This window comes from Tiliqua scincoides, chromosome 13, assembly GCF_035046505.1.
Source record: "Tiliqua scincoides isolate rTilSci1 chromosome 13, rTilSci1.hap2, whole genome shotgun sequence".
NCBI classification, from domain to species: domain Eukaryota; kingdom Metazoa; phylum Chordata; class Lepidosauria; order Squamata; family Scincidae; genus Tiliqua; species Tiliqua scincoides.
Window position 1 is genome coordinate 6,856,064 of NC_089833.1, and position 22,170 is coordinate 6,878,233.

Genomic DNA, 22,170 nt, shown 5'->3' on the forward strand with positions numbered 1-22,170 from the left:
TCTCTCCTTATGTGTGCATGTGACGCGTACTGGAAAAAGCACTGCCGGGAACAACGGGGTGCTTCACACACCCCCATCTGCCTGACACTGATGTGGGGCTCCCCTGCCTGACTTCCCTTCTCAAGGACACTTGATGTGCCATTGTGTATCGGTATTTAATGGAAGACAGATGCCTTGCCAATTCTCCCACTTTAAAGGTAGGATACACGAAGCTTTCAAGAAGAAGAAAAAGGCCTCACCGGCCAGAAACAGAGGCCATTGCATTGGCTGGCAAGAGGCACAAACAGAGCAGCAGGGCCAGAAGGGATCCATAGTGACTGAATTTTCAGGGGCTTCTATCAACCCAGGGAAAGAGGGAGCCTTACCTAGCGAGGCAACGTCCCCATCCTTCGCCTCCATGACTTCCTGGGGAGATTTCTTTCGGTCTGGAACCAGATGAGCCCACTCCTCTTTGGAGAAAGACACAGCCACCTCCTCAAAGGACACCGGACTCTGGAAGAAGACACTTGTCTCTCTCAGGTAATGAAATCAGCCTTCAGCTCACCATTCCAAATTGTACTCTCAGTGATGAGAATGGCTGACTGTAGCGTCACCCCAGAAGTCTGTGTGGAGTGGTGCAATGCACTACTGGACAGCCAATCAGAAAGGGTCTCAGGACAGTCTTGTGACAAGGAGGTCGCCCTATTCTGATTGGCTGGCCCTGGTATATATGGGGGCAAGAACAGACACCAAATGTGGGTTGCTTGGTGGAGTTGCTGCTGGTATGTTCTGTGACTTGGATTGTACTTATTGTGACTGGGCCTCTCTGCATCCCCGACTCCTGGACCGTTTGACTGACTGCTCCTCTGCTTGCTCCTTTCCCAGTACCTGCTTCTGCAACAAACCAGCCTGTGTCTGCTCCTTTGGCTCTGTTTGGGATCGCCTGCTTCTTGTGCTGTCTCCCTGCGCTCCCGGGCCACTCTGCTGCTGGGAAAGCAAGGGCTATCCTCCCCTGCTGCCCTGACAACTTTCATGAGCTAATCAAGTTGTGCTGAGAGAAGACCAGGATCGTGCCCGTGGCCTGGCCTTGGGGAGATCCTCCCTGAAAGAACCAGGGGGCCACTCCTTCAACCAGATGGCGCACAAGAGCTCAGCCATTTTAATGGTTGGGCCTATTTACTTGTTTGTAAATAGAGTTGCTGGTGGAAGCTGCTGTGTTTGTGCTGTGAGGACCAATGAGCTGGAGGGCTGGAATTCCTGCCTTCTCTGTGCACTCTGACACCTACCCTCTCCTACCTGCTCAGCTGCACAGAAGCTGCTTCTGCCCCACTGCAAGGGAGGGAGGGGCTGGCTGGCACCGCCTGCCAGTGTCGCTCCAGCACCTGAGGGAAGGAGCAAAGGGAGGAAGAGGCTTCATGAGGCTCTCCGTGGGGCTTTAGGCTGGGTTTCTGATGCGGGTGCCAACAGATCAGGGACACCGTGAATGATGCTCCATGCCCACATGCTGACAGTTTGGAGACCTGCCTCCCTCAGTCTCATCAGCAGCTTTCAGGAAGAAAGAGCTCCTGGGGGGGGGGGGACATCTCCACTTGATCTTCCCCCCAGCCCCCTGCCCAGTGGCGCCCCATCAGGGCTTCTCCCCGGTGCCCCCTGGGTCTCAGGGCCGGGGGTTCAGTCACAGGCCTGGGGGGCTCCAGTCCTGCATTGGGGCAAGGAGGGGGGTCCCTGCAAGGAAGCCTCTGGACAGCAGCGGGTCTTTCCTTGCACGGAGGCGGACGCATGACGAGGCTGGTGAAGGATCGGGACCGGAGAGCGGGTCCTGCTCCCCGCCAGAGCCTCTCCTGCCCATGGAGGGTCCTTCCCCTGTCCAGGCCTTCCCCTCCCGGCCTGGCCAGGTCCAAGGGGGCGTCCCTCCAGCGCAGTTTCCAGACCAGCTGGAATATTGGGGGGGGGTGCACGTGAGGATCGGCGGGGTTGGAGAGAGGAGCCCCCCCACTATGCAGCCCGCCCATCTCCCTGCAGAGGCGGCTCTGCTCCCAGCCCTGCAGCCCCCCAACTCCCCCCCCCCGTGCGAAGGGGCACTGCTCACACCCCATCCGCCCTGCTTCTCCTGCTGCCTCCACTGGCCCAGATCCCCCCCACATGCCTGCCCCAGACCCATCCTCCCCCCACCAGACCAGCAGCCCCTCCCCCAGTTCTCTCCCCACCCCACGGGACGCCGGAGTTGCCACCACGTTACCGGCCGCAGGCTCTGGGCGCCCCCTCCCCGGGAAGAGACTCTGCGGGCGGGCAGCAACGGAGGAGGAAGAGGAGGAGCGGCGGGAAGGGAGGGAGGGAGGAAGACCCGGCCAGCGGCCCCGCCTGCGCGGAGCGGGCTCTCCGGAAGCGGGGGGGGGCGTTGCTGAGCCCTGCAGGACAGAGCGCTTGGGGGGGGGGACTCCTCCCTGCCCTGCTTGACTTGGGGGGTTCCAGTCCTGCATTGGGGCAAGGAGGGGGGTCCCTGCAAGGAAGCCTCTGGACAGCAGCGGGTCTTTCCTTGCAGGGAGGCGGACATACACCGAGGCTGGTGGGGGGATCGGGACCGGGGAGCAGGCCCCGCGTCCCGCCGAAGCCTCTCCTGCCAGCCCTTCCCCTCCTTTCCCTGGCAGGGTTCAAGGGGGCGTCCCCTCCCTTCCTCCCTCCCTCCAGCGCTGTCTCCGAACCAGCTGGAATACGGGGGGGGGGCTGAGCGTGGGTGTCAGCGGGGTTGGAGAAAGAAGGCCCCCCCGCCTTTGGAGCCCCCATCTCCCTGCCGAGGCGGCTCTGCTCCCAGCCCTGTAGCCCCCCATCCCATCCGTGGGAGGGGGCACCGCTCAGCCCCCCTGCTCTGCATCTCCTGCTGCCTCCACTGGCCCAGATCTCCCCACATGCCTGCCCCAGACCGACCCCCCCCAGGTCAGCAGCCCCCCCCCACCCACGCACCCCCCCGGACGCCGGAGATGCCAACACCCTACCCAGGCTCTGGCGTACCCTCCCCGGGAAGAGACTCTGCGGGCGGGCAGCAGACGAGGAGGAAGAGGAGGAGCGGCGAGGAGGAAGACCCGGCCAGCAGCCCCGCCTGCGCGGAGTGGGCACTCCGGAGGCGGGGGGGGGCGATGCTGCGCCCTGCAGGACAGAGCGCTTGGGGGGGGACTTCTCCCTGCCCTGCTTGAGTCCCTACAGCACCCTGGGGGGGCTTCATCCCTTCCCTCCCAGCGATCTCTCCAGCTGAGCTGCACCCCCCCTCGTCTGACTGGGACCTTCCCTGGAAAGAGGCTGTCGCCCGCTGCAAGTCCCCACAGGATCGGGGCCGTCTCCTCGGGAAGAAGGAAGGGAGGTAGCCGCACTGAGTTCCCAGGAACAGGCTCCCGTGGAAGGGGGTGCTCAGGTGGGCTGCCCGAAGCTCCCCTGCAAGGGATGCAGCACCTGGACGGGGCGGGCAGAGCCACTCCTACTCGCGAGTAGGCAGAGCAGAGACCCAGAACGTCTCCCCACTGACAACTAGATCCGCCTCTAGTTCCACCAGGAGGAGCTGAGTCTTTGTGTGCCTACTCAGAAGTAAGTCCAATTATAGTCAATAGGACTTCCTCCCAGGTAAGTGTGGCTGGGATTGGGCTCTAGCTCAGCCTCTGGTTCCACCAGGAGGAGGTGGGAGGCTGGGACATGTCTGGTTCCCAATGCCCTTCCTCCCACCTCTGCCAGCCAAGGCCACCTGCCTTGGCACCCAGGGGCAGCAGGGCACAAGGGTGTGGATTCCGCACTTCAGCCCCTGCCTGCACCCAGGGGTGAGGATGTCCCTTGCACCCTCAGCCTGGCCAGCACATCAGACTGAGCCCAGGGCCCCAACTCTTTCTACCTGGGGCAGGATGGCCAAACAGTGTTGCTGAAAGGAACATCTATCAAAAGCAGCTGGCTACAAACTGGATTCTGTGTGAGCTTCCTGGGGGTTGTGCTGGGAAGTCCCTCTTTTGTCTGGCTAGCAACCTGTGGGCCCTGCATCACCATTTCGCATGGGGTCCATATGTCCCCCTCACTTCCAAGGAGCTCAGGTGGGCAGACACTCTCCTCCCTCCGCTCCCTACTACTTCAGTGGGTAGATTAGGCCAGGAGGGGTTGGCTGACTGAAGGGATCCCCTTGTGAGCATCTGGCTGGGGAGGGGTGGTCCTTGGCTGACACACCAACCCCTGCACTGTCTGGTTCGAAGTGACATGACAATGACAATCTCCTAGAATGGTGGGACTGTCTTTGGTCCCCTGCCCCAGCCCCACCACAGACAGTCAGGGAGGATTAAAAGTAGCTTTGTCGCACAAGGTAGTATCTACTTTGACTCTGGAAGTTCTGAAACCTTCAGAAGGCTCTTTGCAAGAGTCATAAATAGCCAACTGTGGGGCAACCTCGGCAGGAAAAATGGCTTCACAGGAAAGGGTCAACTTATCCTACCCTCCCCCACCTGGACTGCTTATTCTGGGGGGGGAAAGAGACTTCCAGTGCACAATTAGTCTGCTTAAAATGCTTTCCTATTTATTTATTTCAAAGTTAGTAACAGATATACATATACAAGCAAATAAACTAAAATAAAACATATAGCAGGTACGAAGCTGAATATCGTATTGACTTCTATCCCTCCCCCATTCAGTATTTCAAATTACATAATTCAAACCTCCATCAGAGAGTTTAAACTTCGTTATCTCTACTTTCTTCCCATAATGGAGTTTATTTCCACTATTCTCATTAGTGAAATCCACAAATCATTGTCTCATTTCTTCCCAATTCTCTCCAACAGAAGCTACTGATGGTTGGTTAAGCAGTGTCCTTGGTTTGCCATTTCTGCTCAGTCCAAAATTCCTCTCCACTCTTCCTCCACTGAGGGGACTTCTGATGCCTTCCATTGTTGTGCGGAAAGTGCTCTCCCTGCACTTGTTGTATATAAAGTTCCCCTCAACATTTGTCTGTAGCCCTAAAACAGGCCCTAAAACAGCAAAACACAGGGCACTTTCCCTGCACACTGGCAGCCAAAGATCACACCCATCACTACTGAGGGAGAGCAAGGGAGAAGGAAGCCCCTTTGTTGGGCTGAAAGGCTCACTTGGGGTGAGAGCAGGACAAAGAGCAGCAGTCAGAAAGCATCAGAGTTTCTTTGGTTTTAGATCTGGATCAAAGCTGGACTGCAACACAAGCAGTCAGATAAAAGCCATTGTTGCCCTGACCATACAACCAACTAGGGCCATTCCCCTCGAGGTGAAGCCTGCTACAAGGAATGGATTGAGCTGAGAGCATTCCAGGGACTTGCTTGGTTCAGGCTGACAGACCGCCCCTCGAGGCAGACGAACTAAGGACAGCAGGAAAGGTTTTCGGGGCTGTGGATATTCCATCCCATTCATACATACGAGGGCGTATGCTGGTGGACATCTGAACATAGCCTGCGCTCTGGGCATAGTGGCTACTGAGTTGCAGCGCTGTAATTGTCGTCCTCCACCACTCTCTGGATTTCACAAGGAAGAGGGGGATGGAGCAGAAGGAGGACTAGAAGGGGGTGAGAGTGGTTAGAATTGCCATATTATGCAGATTGGGGTTCTTTTAGACCTAGTAACAAAGACCCACTTTTTCCCCATTATCTGCATCATATGCCAGGGCAGTGTTTTTCAAACTGGGTCGGGAACCAATTTCAGATGGGTTCATTCGTTTCATTTCAATGTGCATTTTACTTTTAATATATTACACTCGACGCTACCCCGGTATGTGATGCATTTGGGGAAATGTGACAGATCTCTACATTTAACAGGCTACTCTGCATAAGCTTTCAGCCATGATAGTCAAGGGGGCTGTTGAGTACGCAGAAGTGCCACTGCTCCAGAGACCCCAGGTCACAACAAGGACTCCTGAGCAAGTGTGGATAGGACTGTAGCCATTGGGATGTTTCAGGAATTATTTTTAATCAGCAAAAGTTGGGAAGTGTCTCCCTTATTTTAAATAATGTTTTTAAACTTATTCCAAACTTTTAATATACTTACTAAGCTTTCATTGTGTCATATGAAAGGTGTTAAAAATTTTTCCTGCTTGATGATGTCACTTTTGACAATGACAAAATTTAATGATAATCACATCACTTCCAGTGAGTCCTGATGGATTGTTGTTCAAAAAGTGGGTGCGGGTGCAAAAATGTTTCAGAACCACGGGGCCAGGGAAAAAGGAGGCCATGTCAGCTGGAGCTCTGTTGCCCATCCCGGCTGCAGCTCCTCCACCTCAGGATTCGGTTCCAGCCAAATACGTGGAATATGAAATGTATGGCATGCATGATGCTCCTTCTCACTTCTCAGTAGTTCTATCATTTCTCCACTGTGCAGATACTTTGATGTCTAGGGGGATGTAGGCTCACACTAAACACCTTTCCACACTCCAAGCAATGATCTGGCTTCTCCCCATGTGAGCTCTCTGATGGAAAGTGAGGCGTTCCCTCCATCAAATTTCTTTCCACTCCCAGCATTTATATGGCTTCTCCCCTGTGTGAGTTCGTTGATGTTTAGTGAGGTTTCCCTGCTGACTAAAGCTCTTTCCACACTCCAAGCATTTATATGGCTTCTGCCCTGAGTGAGTTCGTTGATGTTTAGTGAGGCCTCCACTGTCAGTGAAGCTCTTTCCGCACTCCCAGCATTTATATGGCTTCTGCCCTGAGTGAGTTCGTTGATGTTTAGTGAGGCCTCCACTTTCAGTGAAGCTCTTTCCACACTCCCAGCATTTATATGGCTTCTGCCCTGTGTGAGTTCGTTTATGTCTACTGAGGTCTCCCCGCTGACTAAAGCCCTTTCCACACTCAGAGCATTTATATGGTTTCTCCCCTGTGTGAGTTCGTTGATGTACACTGAGGGTTCCCCTTCCACCAAAGCTCTTTCCACACTCTGAGCATTCATACGGCTTCTCCCCTGAGTGAGTTCGTTGATGTAGATGGAATTGTCCAATCTGACTGAATCTCTTTCCACACTCCAAGCACTTATAGGACTTCTCCCCTGTGTGAGTTCGTTGATGTATACTGAGGGTTCCCCTTCGATCGAAGCTCTTTCCACACTCCATGCATTTAAATGGTTTCTCCCCTGTGTGTCTTCTGTTATGTACAGTGAGGGCTCCACTGGTACGGAAGCTCTTCCCACACTCCCAGCATTTATATGGCTTCTCCCCTGTATGTGTTCGTTGATGTACACTGAGCTCTCCACGCTGATTGAAGTGCTTTCCACACTCTGAGCATTCATAGGGCTTCTCCCCTGTGTGAATCCGTTGATGTGACTTCAGGCTTCCATTCACACGGAAGCTCTTTCCACACTCTGAGCATTTATATGGCTTCTGCCCTGTGTGAATTCTCCGATGGGCAGTGAGGACTCTGCTGTCACTAAATCTCATTCCACACACTGAGCATTCATATGACTTTTCCCCTGTGTGAGTACGCTGATGGATACGGAGGGTTCCCTGCTGATTGAAACAACTTCCACACTCTGAGCATTCATATGGCTTCTCCCCTGTGTGAGTTCGTTCATGTAACTTCAGGGTTCCATTCACACGGAAGCTCTTTCCACACTCCAAGCATTTAAATGGCTTCTCCCCTGTGTGAATTCTCTGATGTATACTGAGGCTTCCCTGCTGACGGAATCTCTTTCCACACTCTGAGCATGTATAGGGCTTCTCCCCTGTGTGAATTCTGTGATGTACATTGAGGTCTCCCTGGTGACAGAAGCTCTTTCCACACTCCATGCATTTAAATGGTTTCTGCCCTGTGTGGATTCTCTTATGTACAGTGAGGTGTTCACTTCTACTGAAGCTCTTTCCACACTCTGAGCATTCATAGGGCTTCTCCCCAGTGTGAGTTCGTTGATGTCTAGTGAGGTCTCCCTGCTGACGGAAGCTCTTTTCACACTCCATGCATTTTAATGGCTTCTCCCCTGTGTGGATTCTCTTATGTACACGGAGGTGTCCACTGTTACTGAATCTCTTTCCACACTCTGGGCATTCATAGGGCTTCTCCTCTGCTTCCGTTCTCTGCTGTCCTCCCTCCTTATGCTGGGCTCTTTTCAACAATGGTTCTTCTCTCAAATCCTCAGTTTCCCTCCCATCATCTGGAGGAATGAAGACAGAAAACTGGTAAGGGACATGGTCTGAAAAGGAATGCCAACTCTTTCAGTAAATCAAGTTAAGTGTTCTGATTAACTGTCAGGGTGAAGGGGGGATTCACAAGCTGACCCACGGCAGTAGTGTCTAATCCTTAGCACTCTCGTTCCGTTCCTGTTTCCTTTTCTTCCCCGTTTGGACACACACCTGAATGGGGCAACACGTTCGACAATCGAATCTCCTGCCACCAGGTCAGGAGATCTGTCTAGCCAGAGGGGCTCCCTGGGCAGAACATTCCTCCTAGAAAATATTGAACCTCAGGAGTTCCTCTCAAAATCACTCTCAGGGTAGCACCCACTGAGCAAGGGAACGTGACTCCACTCCACTGTCCTTCCCGTACCAGGCAGACTCAGGGTTCAAATACAAACAGTTAATTAAAGTTCAAATAAAACAAAAGGGCTGAAGCAAATGAGTGGAAAAGAAGACAGACAGGAGTTTGTGCCATTCCCCCCCCCCCCCACCAAAAAAAGTATTAAAACCGAGCCAGAAAAAGTGATATAGATATCTTTAAGATGAAGAAATACAAATTTAAGTTGTGCAGGAGACACGCATCCATGCGCACACACTTGAAGCTGCCTGCCTGCCAGCCTTGAGAGTGCAGAGGCCAGAGCAGTAAAGTTGCTGTTTGGGGGAAGGTTGGTTACAGTTTAGAATAGATCCACAGGCCAGAAGCTCACACTGTTGATTGAGGTCACAATCCACAATCCTGTTGATTGAGGCACATTTTCCTGGGATCAGGACACTAGAGGACTTACCTCTGAGTAGATCCAAAAAGGATTGTGTTATAAACCCTGCCCCCCCCCCATTTCTCCCAGACACCTGCTTACTCCTTACACTCAAATGGAGTTTCCTGGCTGCCATTCAAATATTCTGCTGGAAGACCAGAAATGCCACCTTCTGATCACCAACACCTTTCAGGAGCTCTTGAGTTTCAGAGAGACAAGTCTGACCAACCTCAGAGGAATTCCCACCAACTCCATGACAGCCGAATTCTAACCTGCCTCGGCACAGCTGGGTTTATGCCCTGCGCTGTTCTCAACGCATGTTAGGAGCAGGCCTGATGTCTACTTGGGGTAAGGGGCATTTGCTCCCTTGCACCAGCTAAAGTCACAGCCTGCCCAATGTGGCTTCAGCAAAATAGTTGACACAAATCCAGGAAGACCAACGTAAAACCTGCAGGTGCCAGGAAGGAGGTTAGGATACAGCAGAGGCCTCCTCTGCCAATCCTGCCCCACTGCCAGGCCTGTTGCATGCCCCATTCGGCCATCTCCCTACTGTATTACTCTGCCAGCCCCTGCACCTCTCGGTGCTTTCCCTTCCTGCTTCACTGGCCCACTTCCGCCAAAGCCCCTGCAAGTGTTCAGATTCCCCTTGTGTGGCACCAGAGAAAGCACAATAATTCCTTGAGTTCCAGTGGAAACTTCCAGTTTCGTTCCAGAGTACCCTGCAAAGAACTTTGGTGCCCCTCAAACCTTCCCTCAGTAGTCCTCTCACAGGGGACAACTACAGGGATGTGCCCCGAGTCTGGATTCCTCCACGTGACTGAGGACCCAATCCTATCCCATTTTCCAGTGCCTGCGCATCTGTGCCTACAGTGAGTGCACTGTGTTCTGTGTTGGGGACGTGGTCATGGAAGCCTCCTCAAGCTATGGGAACATGCGTCCCCTTACCTTCTGGCTGCACTGATGCTGGAAAGTTGGATGGGTTTGGGCCCTGATTCTCTCCCCATGTGTGCATGTGACATGTTCTGGAAAAAGCACTGCCGGGAGCAACGGGGGGGGGGGGGGTTCACTTCACGTCCCATCTGCCTGAGACCGCTGTGGGGCTCCCCTGTCTGAATTCCCTTCTCAAGGCCACTGTATGCTGCAATGCCTAGACTTGCTTCACAGCCCTCTCTCCACAGTGGGTGACCCATTTAACTCAAGAAGGTGAGTCTGGGTTGGGCAATCTTCAGGCTGCGACCCAAGCAAAGCAATGCACCCCAGTGGGGCCGCAAAACATCGGTCATCTTAGTCCACAGTTGTGCCATTGTGTATCGGTATTTAGTGGTAGTGAGAAGCCTTGCAAATTCTCCCACTTTAAGGGCAGGATGCACAAAGCTTTTAAGAAGAAAAAGGCCTCACAGGCCAGAAACAGAGGCCATTGCATTGGCTGGCAAGAGGCACAAACAGAGAAGCAGGCCAGAAGTGATCCAAAGGGACTCTGAATTTTCAGGGGCTTCTATCAACCCAGGGAAAGAGGGAGCCTTACCTCGCGAGGCCATGTCCCCCACTTTCGCCTCCATAACTTCCTGGGGAGAAGTCTTTTGGTTTGGATTCAGAAGAGTTCACTCCTCTTCGGAGAAAGACACAGCCAGCTCCTCAAAGGACATCGGACTCTGGAAGAAGAAGACACTTGTCTCTCTCAGGTAACAGAATCAGCCTTCAACTCACCATTCCAAAGCCTGCTCTCAGTGATGAGCACAGTAGACTGTAGTGTCACCCCAGAAGTCCACCTTTATGAGCTAATCAAGTTCATGTGCTGAGAGGAGACCAGCATCCTGCCCGTGACCTGGCCTTGTGGAGATCCTTCCAGAAAGAACTAGGGGGCCTCTCTTTTAACCAGATCACACATAGGAGCTCTGCTGTTCTAATGGAGTGGGGCTCTGGAAGACTTCCAGGTAGGACTCTCCCTCCCTAAGCCCCACCTGGGAGGTATCCCTGATGCCACTGGGAAGGTCTCCGTCCGACGATCCTGGGGGGGGGGGCAGCTGGACTGGAGAGCCCCGGGAGGGGCCCAGGGTACGGAAGGGGGTGAAGCCCCTCCCCGGGTGCTGCAGGGGCCCTGACCAGGCAGGGAGGTGCTTCGCCTCCGGAGTGCCCGATCCGCAGCAAGTAGGACTGCCACTGATCCAGTGGGGCTGTTCTTATGTTCTTACACGTGGAGAGACCCCGGAGGATTACAATGATCCAGGTTTTATAGGGTAGTCTAGGTAGGGGAGGGGGGACAAAAGCACGCAAAGAGAGCAAAACAGCTCACAGACATTTGGCATTGTTATCAGATCAACATCTTGATCCTCAGGATGTTCAGGAGGGCAATTCGATACGCAATTTGTTCACAGAGATATCCATGACAAAGGATCTGGTACTCTATGCATCCCTTTTATTTGTTTATGGCTCTTATTTATGACTTTCTGTTTACCCTTGTGAACGTATACCAATGTTAGCCTGTTCTCTAAGAGGGATTTTAGATGCTGGCTTTTGGTCAGAGAAGAGCCTTATGGGTGAACTGGGCATCTTGGGATATTTCCATATTGTGAGCTGGGCATATTGGTATCAACATGCTGACATGTTCTGGGCAGGGCTGGAGACCTGCCTCCCTTTGTCCCTCAGGAGCCTTCAGGAAGGAAGAAAAAGGCTCCTGGGGGGCCCAAGTGGAGAGCTTCCCCACAGCCCTTTGGGCCCCCATCAGGGCTTCTCCCCCGTGCCCCCTGGGTCTCAGGGCTGGGGGTTCAGTCACAGGCCACCAGGAACTGCCTGGGGGACTCCAGTCCTGCACTGGGGCAGGAGGGGGGTCCCTGCAAGGAAGCCTCTGGAGGCCTCTGGCTCTGTGCCAGCCTGAGTGGCAGAAGAGAAGTCACGAGAGGGATCGGGACCGGGGATCAGGTCCTGCCCCCAAAGCCCTCTTCCTGCTCCGAAGAGGGTCCCGGCCCCCAGCCTGGGCTTCCTCCAGCTCGCAGACAAAGACCAGGGAAGGCTGCACGGGGGGCTGCGGGTGCAGGGAAGATGCTCCCCTCCGCAGCACCCACCCTGGTCTCTCCTTGCCCAAGCCAGGCACTTCCCCGGCCCCCCACCACGTGGGAAGGGAAGGGGCGCTGATCACTCCTGGCTGCCTCCCCTGACCGAGATCCCCCCATTCACAGCAGCGGGGACCCTCCCCCCGCCGCAGCCTCTCCAGGCGCAGCCCCTTCCGCCGCCGCCCCCCCCAGCAGGGGGAGATGCTGCCCCTTACCTTTGTGGGCGACGACCCCCCAAGCGCCCGGACCCCTTGGAGCAGCCAATCCAGCAATGGGGCCGAGGAGGGATGGGGGCGGGGGAGGGGAGGGGCCTGCGCGCAGGGAGGGACAAGACCCGGACAGGGCAGTCCTGCCTGCTGCGGATCGGGCACTCCGAGGGCGAAGCATCTCCCTGTCTGGTCAGGGCCCCTGCAGCACCCGGGGGGGCTTCACCTCCTTCCGTACCCTGGGCCCCTCCCGGGGCTCTCCAGTCCAGCTGCCCCCCCCCCAGGATCGTCGGACGGGGACCTTCCCTGGGACGAGACTGGCGCCCGCTGCGAGTCCCATCAGAATCAGGGGCCCTCTCCTCGGGAGGGAGGGAGACAGGCACCGGGTCCCCAGGGACGGGCACCGGGTCCCCAGGGACGGGCTCCGGGAAAGGGGGTGCCCAGCAGCGCAGCCCGGGACTCCCCTGCAAGAGGCGCAGCGCTTGGAGGGGCACCATTCCGTTTTGAGCCCAGGGCCCAACTCCTTCTTACTGGGGGCAGATGGCCAAGGACTGTTTCCCAGAGGAACACGTGTCCAGAGCAGCTGGATCCAAACTGGGTTCTGTGGGACCTTCCTGAGGGGTGTGCTGGGAAGTCCCTCTTGTCTGGCTCACAGCTTGTGGGCCCTGCATCCCCACTTTGCATGGGGTCTGTATCCCCCCCATCTCCAAGGAGCTCAGGGTGGCAGACACTCTCCCCCCTCCCCTCCCTACTGCTTCAATTGGTAGTGTAGGCCCAGAGGGGTTGATGACTGAAGGCTCATCTTGTGAGCAAACAGCTGGGGGGGGGATTTGAACCCCAGGGCTCCTTGGTCGACACCCCAACCCCTGCGCTGTCCTGTCCGAAGTGGATGCCACATGGCAATCACCCAGAAGGTTGGTGCTCTGCTCCCCTGCCCCAGGCCCAGCCCACCACAAACAGTCAGGGAGGAGTAAAAGTAGCTTCATCACACAAGAGAGTATCAACATTGTACCTTCAACCTTAATAAGACTGTTTGCAAGAGCCACAACTAGCCAATTGTGGGGCAACCTCAGCAGGAAAAATGGTTTCCTCCTCCCCTCTGTCCCTCCCTCCCCTGGGCTGCTTATTCTGACAAAAGAGGCTTTCCAGTTGAGAATGTGCCTCCTTAAAATTGATTTCCTAACAAGGTCTCATTTGGGCCCAGCCCCATAAGAAAAGATGACTTCTAAAGTTCTCACGCTATGGTTAATGGTGAATAACTAAGGACACCAATCTCAGTGTCTCTAGTAGTTCTCAGAAGTCCATCCAACAATCCAGTCTCTCCTTGCTTCCACAAACCTTTCCTGCATCAGGTGCTCCTTATATTCCTAGAGACCTCATTGCCTCTAAACTGGGTGCAAATATAAACTGCTGCTGTGGGTAAGTCCTGTGCCCTGATCTAAACAGCTTGACGCATGAATGGGCTGTAGTGGAGGGGTCCATGCAGTTATCCGAGATTGCCGAAGCATGGAAAGAAAGCTTGTCGCACTGCTGGGCCAAAATCAGAAACCATCATTCTGAGGGGTGGCCCAAGACCTCCCAGTGCCTGCACCAATTGCTGCCCCACTTGCCTGGTGATGGGACAGCCTCTGTTCCTCCCAAACCCTGAACTGGAAAGAGAGGAGGGGGCAGAGCTGAAGAGGAAGTGTGGAGGAGAAGAGAGTGCTGGGCTGGAGATTTTGCATTAGAACAAATCCTCCTGCTCCTCCACACTTCCTCTTATGCCCCACTTCCTCTTCCCTTTCCAAAGCAATGGGTGCCCCCCCAAACTGAGGCAAGCACCTCAGTTGACCTCATGGACAGGCCAGCCCCAAACATTGTAATGCATGAATAATGGCAAAAGGTAAACATTCCTGTTAGGTCAACTCAGTGGCATAGCTGGAGGGGGTGCAAAACTTAGCACTTTGCATCCCCTCTAGCTATGCCACCGGGTCAACTAACTGATTACAGTTAGTAATATCTAGTAACTAACTTTTGCATGACAATCTCCAGTAGATAATCTCCTCCTTTCTTTGCTCTTATCTTCCCAATTTGTTGTACAAGAAACCAGATTCAGTGTTCAAAATTGTGGACTTAAAATTTGGTTTTCTGATCAACTAACTAGAGTTTGATCTCTGCCTGCAAACAGCCCAATCCTAACTAACTTTCCCGAACCGATGCAACCGTGCTAATGGGGAATGTGGGGGACATCATGCATGTGGGGGGGGGGCATTCATGGAGGCCGTGTTTGTTCCCTCACCTTCTGGCCACGCTAGCAGGTTGGTTAGGACTGGGCTGAGTCGGTAGAGTTCAGAGCTAGTAGGAGAGGCTGCACCATGTCAGACTACAGGGGGAGACAGGACTGCATGTTTCAATGCTCGCTTAAAATAAAACATACTCTTTGTAAGGAAAAAGAACACGTAGCCATTCAAATAGCAGGCTAAATATGCCCCCGTTTCTTCCTGCAGCCAACCTGTTTACTTGGGGGACCGTGATAAATGGTCTGGCTCTACCTGCAGCCCAAAGTGGCTCAGAGCCAATCCTATACATGTCTACTCAGAAGTAAGTCCCATAATAATCAATGGGGCTTACTCCCAGGAAAGTGTGGATAGCACTGGGCTGCCAGTCCATTCTACCAGCCCAGATGCCACTGTGAATTTTGGATGTCTCATTCTACTGCATGCCACACCTGAGACTCTGGCCCAAGCTAGAAGGTTCTTTCTCCATCCAAGGAGAGTCTTGTGGCTTGACCACATCTGAATGACCACAGAACTTGACTTTCGGGGAGGAAGGGGATGGTTCAAGAGCTGATTTTAGAGACACTGAAGGCATATCCATGTGATGGCTCAAAGCTACTGATCCTTTCCAGGGAACTGCAGTTCTTGCAAGGCAGTCTTGGCACCAGTTTGCAAGGGGCCGTGGGGCAAAGCTCTGGACTGGGCCTCCCTTGACCTCCTCAAGGTGAATTTGGTACTTCCACTACCTCTGTACGTGGAAGTTCAGTGTTTGGCCCAGCAGGATGGACACTCTGGTGGGTGTGGACCTTCAGCAAATGCCCGACCTGGCTGACCTCTGATGACACCAGCAATTCCTGGGAAAGTTGTAATTTTTAGAGTGCTCTGAAGTTTGCAGCGTAGCTAAGCCTTTATCATTTCCAATGGTCTCACTGTGGCTTCCCTTGTCTGACTGTAGGAACGTTGTCCATGCCAGCAATTCCGTGGAGGCGGCCCAGAGGGTGGTCAGCCTCTGGTTCCACAACAACGAGCTTGTAGACTGGGACTGCTGCGATCACGTCATGTATGAACTCTGAGGGTGTCGCCATGGCCACATTCTGGACATACGGACCTACTACCTCTGCCAGCACGGCCATGTGCAAGCTGACCCCTGTCCCAAACTGTGCGTTCCTTTGAACCCAAGGGCAGGAAGGCATAAGCTGAGGATCTGATGCTTCAGCCATCAGCTCAGCTCAGGGGAGAGGATGCCTCTTGCACAGCCAGTCTTGCCAGCTGCTCAGGGCATCAGACTGAGCCCAGGGCCCAAACTCTTTGCACATGTGGCAGGATCGCCAAAGGTTCTTAAAGGAATACGTATTAAAAGCAGGTTTATACAAACTGGATTCTGTGTTTTGTTTCCAAATGCTTGTGATGGAAAGAACCTCTTTTGTCTGGCTAGCAACTTGTCAGCCTTACATCTCCATTTTGTGTTGTGTTTATATCCCACATACCTCCAAGGAGCTCAGGTAGGCAGACACTCTGCTCCCTCCCTACTACTTCAATAGGCAGGTTAGGCCAGGAGGGGTTGGCTGACTGAAGGGGTCACCTTGTGAGATCCAGCCAATCTACTGGCCACATCTAGCCAATTTAGGGGCCACCTGAGCAGGAAAAATGGCTTCAAAGGAAAGGGTCAATTAATCCCACCCTTCCACACCAGGGCTGGTCATTCTGGAGGAAAAAAGGGGCTTTCCAGTTAACAATTTGTCTGTGTAAAATGCTTATTTATTTATATCAAAATTAGTAACAGATATACATATACAATACAAGCACATAAACTGTCTAAAAGTAAAAAATAAAGCAGGTACACAGCTGTATATCATGTTCACGTCTATCCCTCCCCCATTCCATACTTCAAATCACCCTAAAGCACTGCACGTGCCCTGAACGCTGGCAGCCAAAGATCACCCATGCTGGAGAAGGAGGGAGAAAGAAGCCCCTCTGTTGGGCTGAAAGGCTCATTCGGCTGAGAAGAGGACAAAGAGCACCAGCCAAAACACATCAGAAGCTTCGCTAGTTTTAGATCTGCATCAAAGCTGGACTGCAACACGCCATACAGCCAACTAGGGTCATTCCGCTTGAGCTGCTGCCCGCTAAAAGGAATGCATTTAGCTGAGCGCATTACAGGGATTTGCGTGGTCCAGGATATTCCATCCCAAGACATCCACACAAGGCCAGATGCTGGTGGACATCTGAACGTGGCCTGCTTACTGGGCAAGTAGTAGGCTGATGAGTTGCAGTGCTGAAGTTCCATATAAGCGGGGGGGAGAAAAAACATGGTTCAAATTCTGGGAGCCGGTCCATCCATGAGACAGACTGAGACAGATGCCTCAGGTATACTGGGGAAAGGGCCAACTCTGCCTCCTTGTCATTCCCCACCACTCCCTGGATTTCACAAGGAAGAGGGGGATGGAGCAGAAAGAGGGTAGAAAGGGGTGACTGTGGTTGGAGTTTTTCCCCATTACCTGCAGCATATGCCAGGGCAGTGTTTTTCAAACTGTGGGTTGGGAGCCAGTTTCAGGTGGGTCCCCATTTAATTCATTTCCATGTGTATTTTACTTTTAATATATGACACCTGATGCTACCCTGGTATATGATGCATCTGGGGAAATGTGACAGATCCATCCATTTAACTGGCTACTCTGTATATGCTTTTAACCATGATAGTCAGGGGGGCTCACTCCTGAGTAATTGAGGATTGTGGCCATTGGGATGTTGGGGGAATTATTTCTAATCAGTAATTGCTTGGAAAAGCTGGGAGCTTCTTCTTTATTTTATATAATTCTTTTAAACTTATACCTTATATGAACTTTTGATTTTCTTAATTAGATTTGACTTTGTTGTATTGGGGGGGGTGGCGTTAAAACGTTCCTGCTTGTTGATGCCACTTCCAGCCATGACAAATCTTCCATGATAATTACATCACTTCTAGTGAGTCCTGATAGACTGTGGTTCTAAAAGTGGGTCCTGGTACTAACATGTTTGAGAACCACTTGGCCAGGGCAGAAGGAGGACAAGTCACTTGGAGCTCTGTTGCCCATCACGGCTGCAGCTCATCCACCGCAGGATTTGGTTCCAGTCAATGACATGCAATATGAAATGTACGGCGTTGCTCCTTCTAACTTCTCAGTCGTTCTGTCATTTCTCTTCTGTGCAGAAAGCTACCTTGTGTGAATTCTCTGATGTACAGCAAGGCTTCTACTCTGCCTGAAATACTTTCCACACTCCCAGCATTTATACGGCTTCTCTCCTGTGTGAATTCTCTGATGTAAAGTGAGACTTCCGCTCTGACTGAAGCTCTTTCCACACTCCAAGCATTCATACGGCTTCTCCCCTGTGTGTGTTCGTTTATGTAGACGGAGATCTCCACTCTGCCTGAAGCTCTTTCCACACTCCAAGCATTCATAAGGCTTCTCTCCTGTGTGAATTCTCTGATGTAAAGTGAAACTTCCGCTCCGACTGAAGCTCTTTCCACACTCCCAGCATTCATAGGGCTTCTCCCCTGTGTGAGTTCGTTGATGTAAAGTGAGGTGTACACTCCGACTGAAGCTCTTTCCACACTCCAAGCATTCATAAGGCTTCTCCCCTGTGTGAGTTCGTTGATGTAAAGTGAGGTGTATACTCTGACTGAAGCTCTTTCCACACTCCAAACATCCATAAGGCTTCTCCCCTGTGTGCGTTCGTTGATGTTTGCTCAGGCTTTGTCTGTGACTGAAGCTCTTTCCACACTCAAAGCATTCATAGGGCTTCTCCCCTGTGTGAGTTCGTTGATGTATGCTCAGGCTTTGTCTGTAATTGAAGCTCTTTCCACATTCTGTGCATTCATACAGCTTCTCCCCTGTGTGTGTTTGTTGATGTGAAGTGAGGTTTACACTCTGACTGAAGCTCTTTCCACACTCCAAGCATTTAAATGGCTTCTCTCCTGTGTGAATTCTCTGATGTACAGTGAGACTTCCACTACGACTGAAGCTCTTACCACACTCCAAGCATTCATAGGGCTTCTCCCCTGTGTGAGTTTGTTGATGTATGATCAGGCTTTCTCTGTGACTGAAGCTCTTTGCACACTTTGAACATTGATATGGCTTCTCCCCTGTGTGAGTTCGTTGATGTAGATGGAGATTTCTGCTCCAACTGAAGCTCTTTCCACACTCCAAGCATTCATACGGCTTCTCCTCTGTATGAGTTCGTTGATGTTTGCTCAGGCCTCGACTGTGACTGAAGCTCTTTCCACACTCAAAGCATTCATAGGGCTTCTCCCCTGTGTGAGTTCGTTGATGTGCAGTAAGGTTTGCACTCTGACTGAAGCTCTTTCCACACTCAAAGCATTCATAGGGCTTCTCCCCTGTGTGAGTTCGTTGATGTTTGCTCAGGCTTTGTCTGAGACTGAAGCTCTTTCCACACTCTGAGCATTGATAAGGCTTCTCCCCTGTGTGAGTTCGTTGATGTAGATGGAGATTTCTGCTCCAACTGAAGCTCTTTCCACACTCCAAGCATTTAAAGGGCTTCTCCCCTGTGTGAATTCTCTGATGTACAGTGAGACTTCCACTACGACTGAAGCTCTTTCCACACTCCCAGCATTCATAGGGCTTCTCCCCTGTGTGAGTTTGTTGATGTGCAGTAAGGTTTGCACTCTGACTGAAGCTCTTTCCACACTCAAAGCATTCATAGGGCTTCTCCCCTGTGTGAATTCTCTGGTGTACAGTGAGACTTCCACTACGACTGAAGCTCTTTCCACACTCCCAGCATTCATAGGGCTTCTCCCCTGTGTGAGTTTGTTGATGTAAAGTGAGACTTCCATTCTGACTGAAGCTCTTTCCACACTCCGAGCATTCATAAGGCTTCTCCCCTGTGTGAGTTCGTTGATGTATGCTCAGGACTTGTCTGTGATTGAAGCTCTTTCCACATTCTGAGCATTCATAGGGCTTCTCCTCTGTTTGAGTTCTCTGAGGTGCCGGGGAGTATTTATGCCGAGAAGGAAAACACTGAGACTCCCCTTCCTCCTCTGCTTCTGTTCTCTGCTGTCCTCCCTCCTTATGCTGGGCTCTTTCCAACGCTCCATGTTCTTCTCTCACATCCTCAGTTTCCCCCCCATCATCTGGAGGAAAGAACACAGAAAACGGTAAGAGATACAGCCAGAAAAGAAATGGCAGCTCTTTCAGTAACCCAAGTTAAAAGTGTTCTGATGAACTACCAGAGTCAAGAGGGAGGCTGTCATTAACTACATGCAGTAGCGCCTAGTGGTTAGCACCCTCATTCCCTTCCTGCTTCTTTTTCTTTCCTGTTTGGACACACACCTGAATGGCACAACATCTTGTTTGATGGAATCTGCTGCCACCAGCCCAGGAGATCTGTCTAGCCAGAGGGGCTCCCTAGGCAGAACCTCCCTCCTAGAAAAAACTGGACCTCAGGCGTTCCTCTCAAAATCATTCTCAGGGTATCACCTGCAGAGCAAGGGAACGTGACTGCATTGCCCTGCCCTTTCCGTGCCAGGCAGACTCAGGGTTCAAATAGCTGATTGAAGTTCAAATTAGCAAATTAGGTGAACCAAAAAAGTGTATTAAAACTGAACCAGGAAAAGCAGCTTAGATATCTTTCAGATGAAGAAATACACATTTAAGGTGTCCAGGAGACATGCATCCATGCGCACACACTGGAAGCTGCCTGCCTGCCTTCCTGCCATGAAAAAGCACAGGCCTGAGCAGTAAAGTTGCCACGTGGAACCGGTGGTCACATTGAGAATAGTTCCACAGGCCAGGAAAGTCACTCTCTTGATTGAGGCCACAATCCTGTGCACATTTTCCTGGGATCCGGCTGCAAGGGGATTTAGGTCATAAACCACGCCTCCCATTTCTCCCAGAAACTGGATACATTCAAACAGAGTTTCCTGGCTCCCATTCAAATATTCTGCTGGAAGACCAGAAACGGCACCTTCTGACCACCAACACCTCTCAAGAGCTCTTGAGTTTCAGAACAAACATAACATGATGGTATTATTCCTAAAAGCCACGATTTCCAGAATTTTGGACACTAGGGTATCATGCCCCCCACCCCCTAGATGTCTCATTGGCCTGCTTTGAGTTAAGGAAGTAGTTCCCAAACTTTTAACACTGGGACCCACTTTTTAGAATGACAATCTGCCCAGGACCCACCAGAAGTGATGTCATGGCTGAAAGTGACATTATCAAGCAAAATTGAAGAAAAAGACCTCACAGGCCAGAAACAGAGGTCATTGCTGATCCAAAGCGACTCTGAATTGTCAGGGGCTTCTGTCAAGCCAGGGAAAGAGGGAGCCTTACCTAGCGAGGCCACGTCCCCCAAATTCACCTCCATGATGTACTGGGGAGATGTTTTTTGGTCTGGATCAAGGTGAGTCCACTCCTTCTTGGAGAAAGACACAGGCAGCTCCTCAAAGGACACTGGACTCTGGAAGAAGAAGATACTTGTCTCTCTCAGGTAACAGAATCAGCCTTCCGCTCACCATTTCAAAGCCTGCTCTCATGATGAGATTGGCAGACTGTAGTGTCACCCCAGAAGTCCGCCTTTGGCCATGATTTCCATGAGTTAATCAAGTTCCCAGAGATCAAGTGCTGAGAGAAGACTAGGATCCTGCCCGTGGCCTGGCCTTGTGGAGATCCTCCCAGAAAGAACCAGGGGGCCACTGCTTTAACCAGATGGCACAAAAGAGCTTTGCTGTTCTCATGGAGTGAGGCTGTGGAAGCGTTCCAGGTCGGAGTCTCCCTCCCTAAGCCCCACCTGGGAGGTATCCCTGATGCCACTGGGATTACAGACACAGCCAGGACGAGCAGAAGGTATTTTTCCTCCCCTCAGTGATTATCTGATCGCCAGCCTGGAAAACCCTTGAGGAAGACATCACACCTGGCCAGTGAGGTGAGGATCCCTTTGCTCTTTGGCCTCCCGCTCCCTCCCGCTCGGCTAAAAATCTTGTTTGTATCTCCAGGACTTGCCCATTTGTCCTGGGAGCAAAGAAAGCCACAGCACAGCTTTGCTGGAATGTCTGCCTTGAAAGGGGAGAAGGTGGAGCTCAGAACCAACCCTGAGCCCCTTTCAATCTGGATTCCTGGTCCTGGGACAGCTTCTCCAGTTCAACTCCTAGCCAGGCACCCCTCATCCCAGGCAGCTTCCTCTGGTTCCCCCAACACTGGCTGGGTTAGAGGATCCAGTGGGGCTGTTCTTATGTTCTTATGATCACAAATTGCGCATCAGATGGAGAAAGTGCCTGGGCTGAAGCAGGACTGGCAGCAGGCCCCGTTCCCAAGACCAAGCTGCCTTCCTGACTGATGGCGACTGACTCCAGGACCGCCTCTCCGCTTCCCCTTGCCTGCTTCTTTCTTCCCATATCTTATGGGACCCTGAAACCATCCACTCCCCCCCCTTCAGCCTGCAAGGTGGGTGGGATTCCTGGGAAGAGTCAAAGGCTTGTGAAAGGCATTTGCAGCTCCCTTAGAGGGCAGATTCAGTGGAAGGGCCTCAGAGAGGTGCTGGGGAGCAGAGCGCCTGGCCTGGCCTGGCCTGGCCTGGGACCAGCCTCCCCGTGACCCTTCCCTACCTGCGCAGGCTGCACTGAAGCTGCTTCTGCCCCACCTCAAGGAAAGAAGAAGTTGCACAACCTGCCAGTGTCCTCCAGCTCCTGTGAGGAAGAGGAGAGGGAGGAAGATGCTTCATGAGGCTCCCCTTGATGCCTTTCGATGGGGTCTGTGGTGCAGGTGCCATCGGATCAGGGCCACTGAA

The 22,170-nt window shown here is 52.6% G+C and overlaps 1 protein-coding gene across 1 annotated transcript in view; it reads right to left on the minus strand.

Moving 5' to 3' along the window:
• Positions 1 to 4,523: 4,523 nt before the first annotated feature.
• The window catches only part of LOC136663637 (zinc finger protein 208-like), a 42,718-nt gene continuing 25,071 nt past the window's right edge, over positions 4,524 to 22,170 (minus strand). The window contains exons 5-7 of the mRNA XM_066640467.1: positions 20,718 to 20,844; positions 17,587 to 19,516; positions 4,524 to 8,021 (exon numbers count right to left, since the gene is read on the minus strand). Of these exons, the coding sequence (XP_066496564.1) occupies positions 6,458 to 8,021; positions 17,587 to 19,516; positions 20,718 to 20,751 (3,528 nt within the window). The 5' untranslated portion in view covers positions 20,752 to 20,844 and the 3' untranslated portion in view covers positions 4,524 to 6,457. The remainder of the gene's footprint in view (positions 8,022 to 17,586; positions 19,517 to 20,717; positions 20,845 to 22,170) is intronic.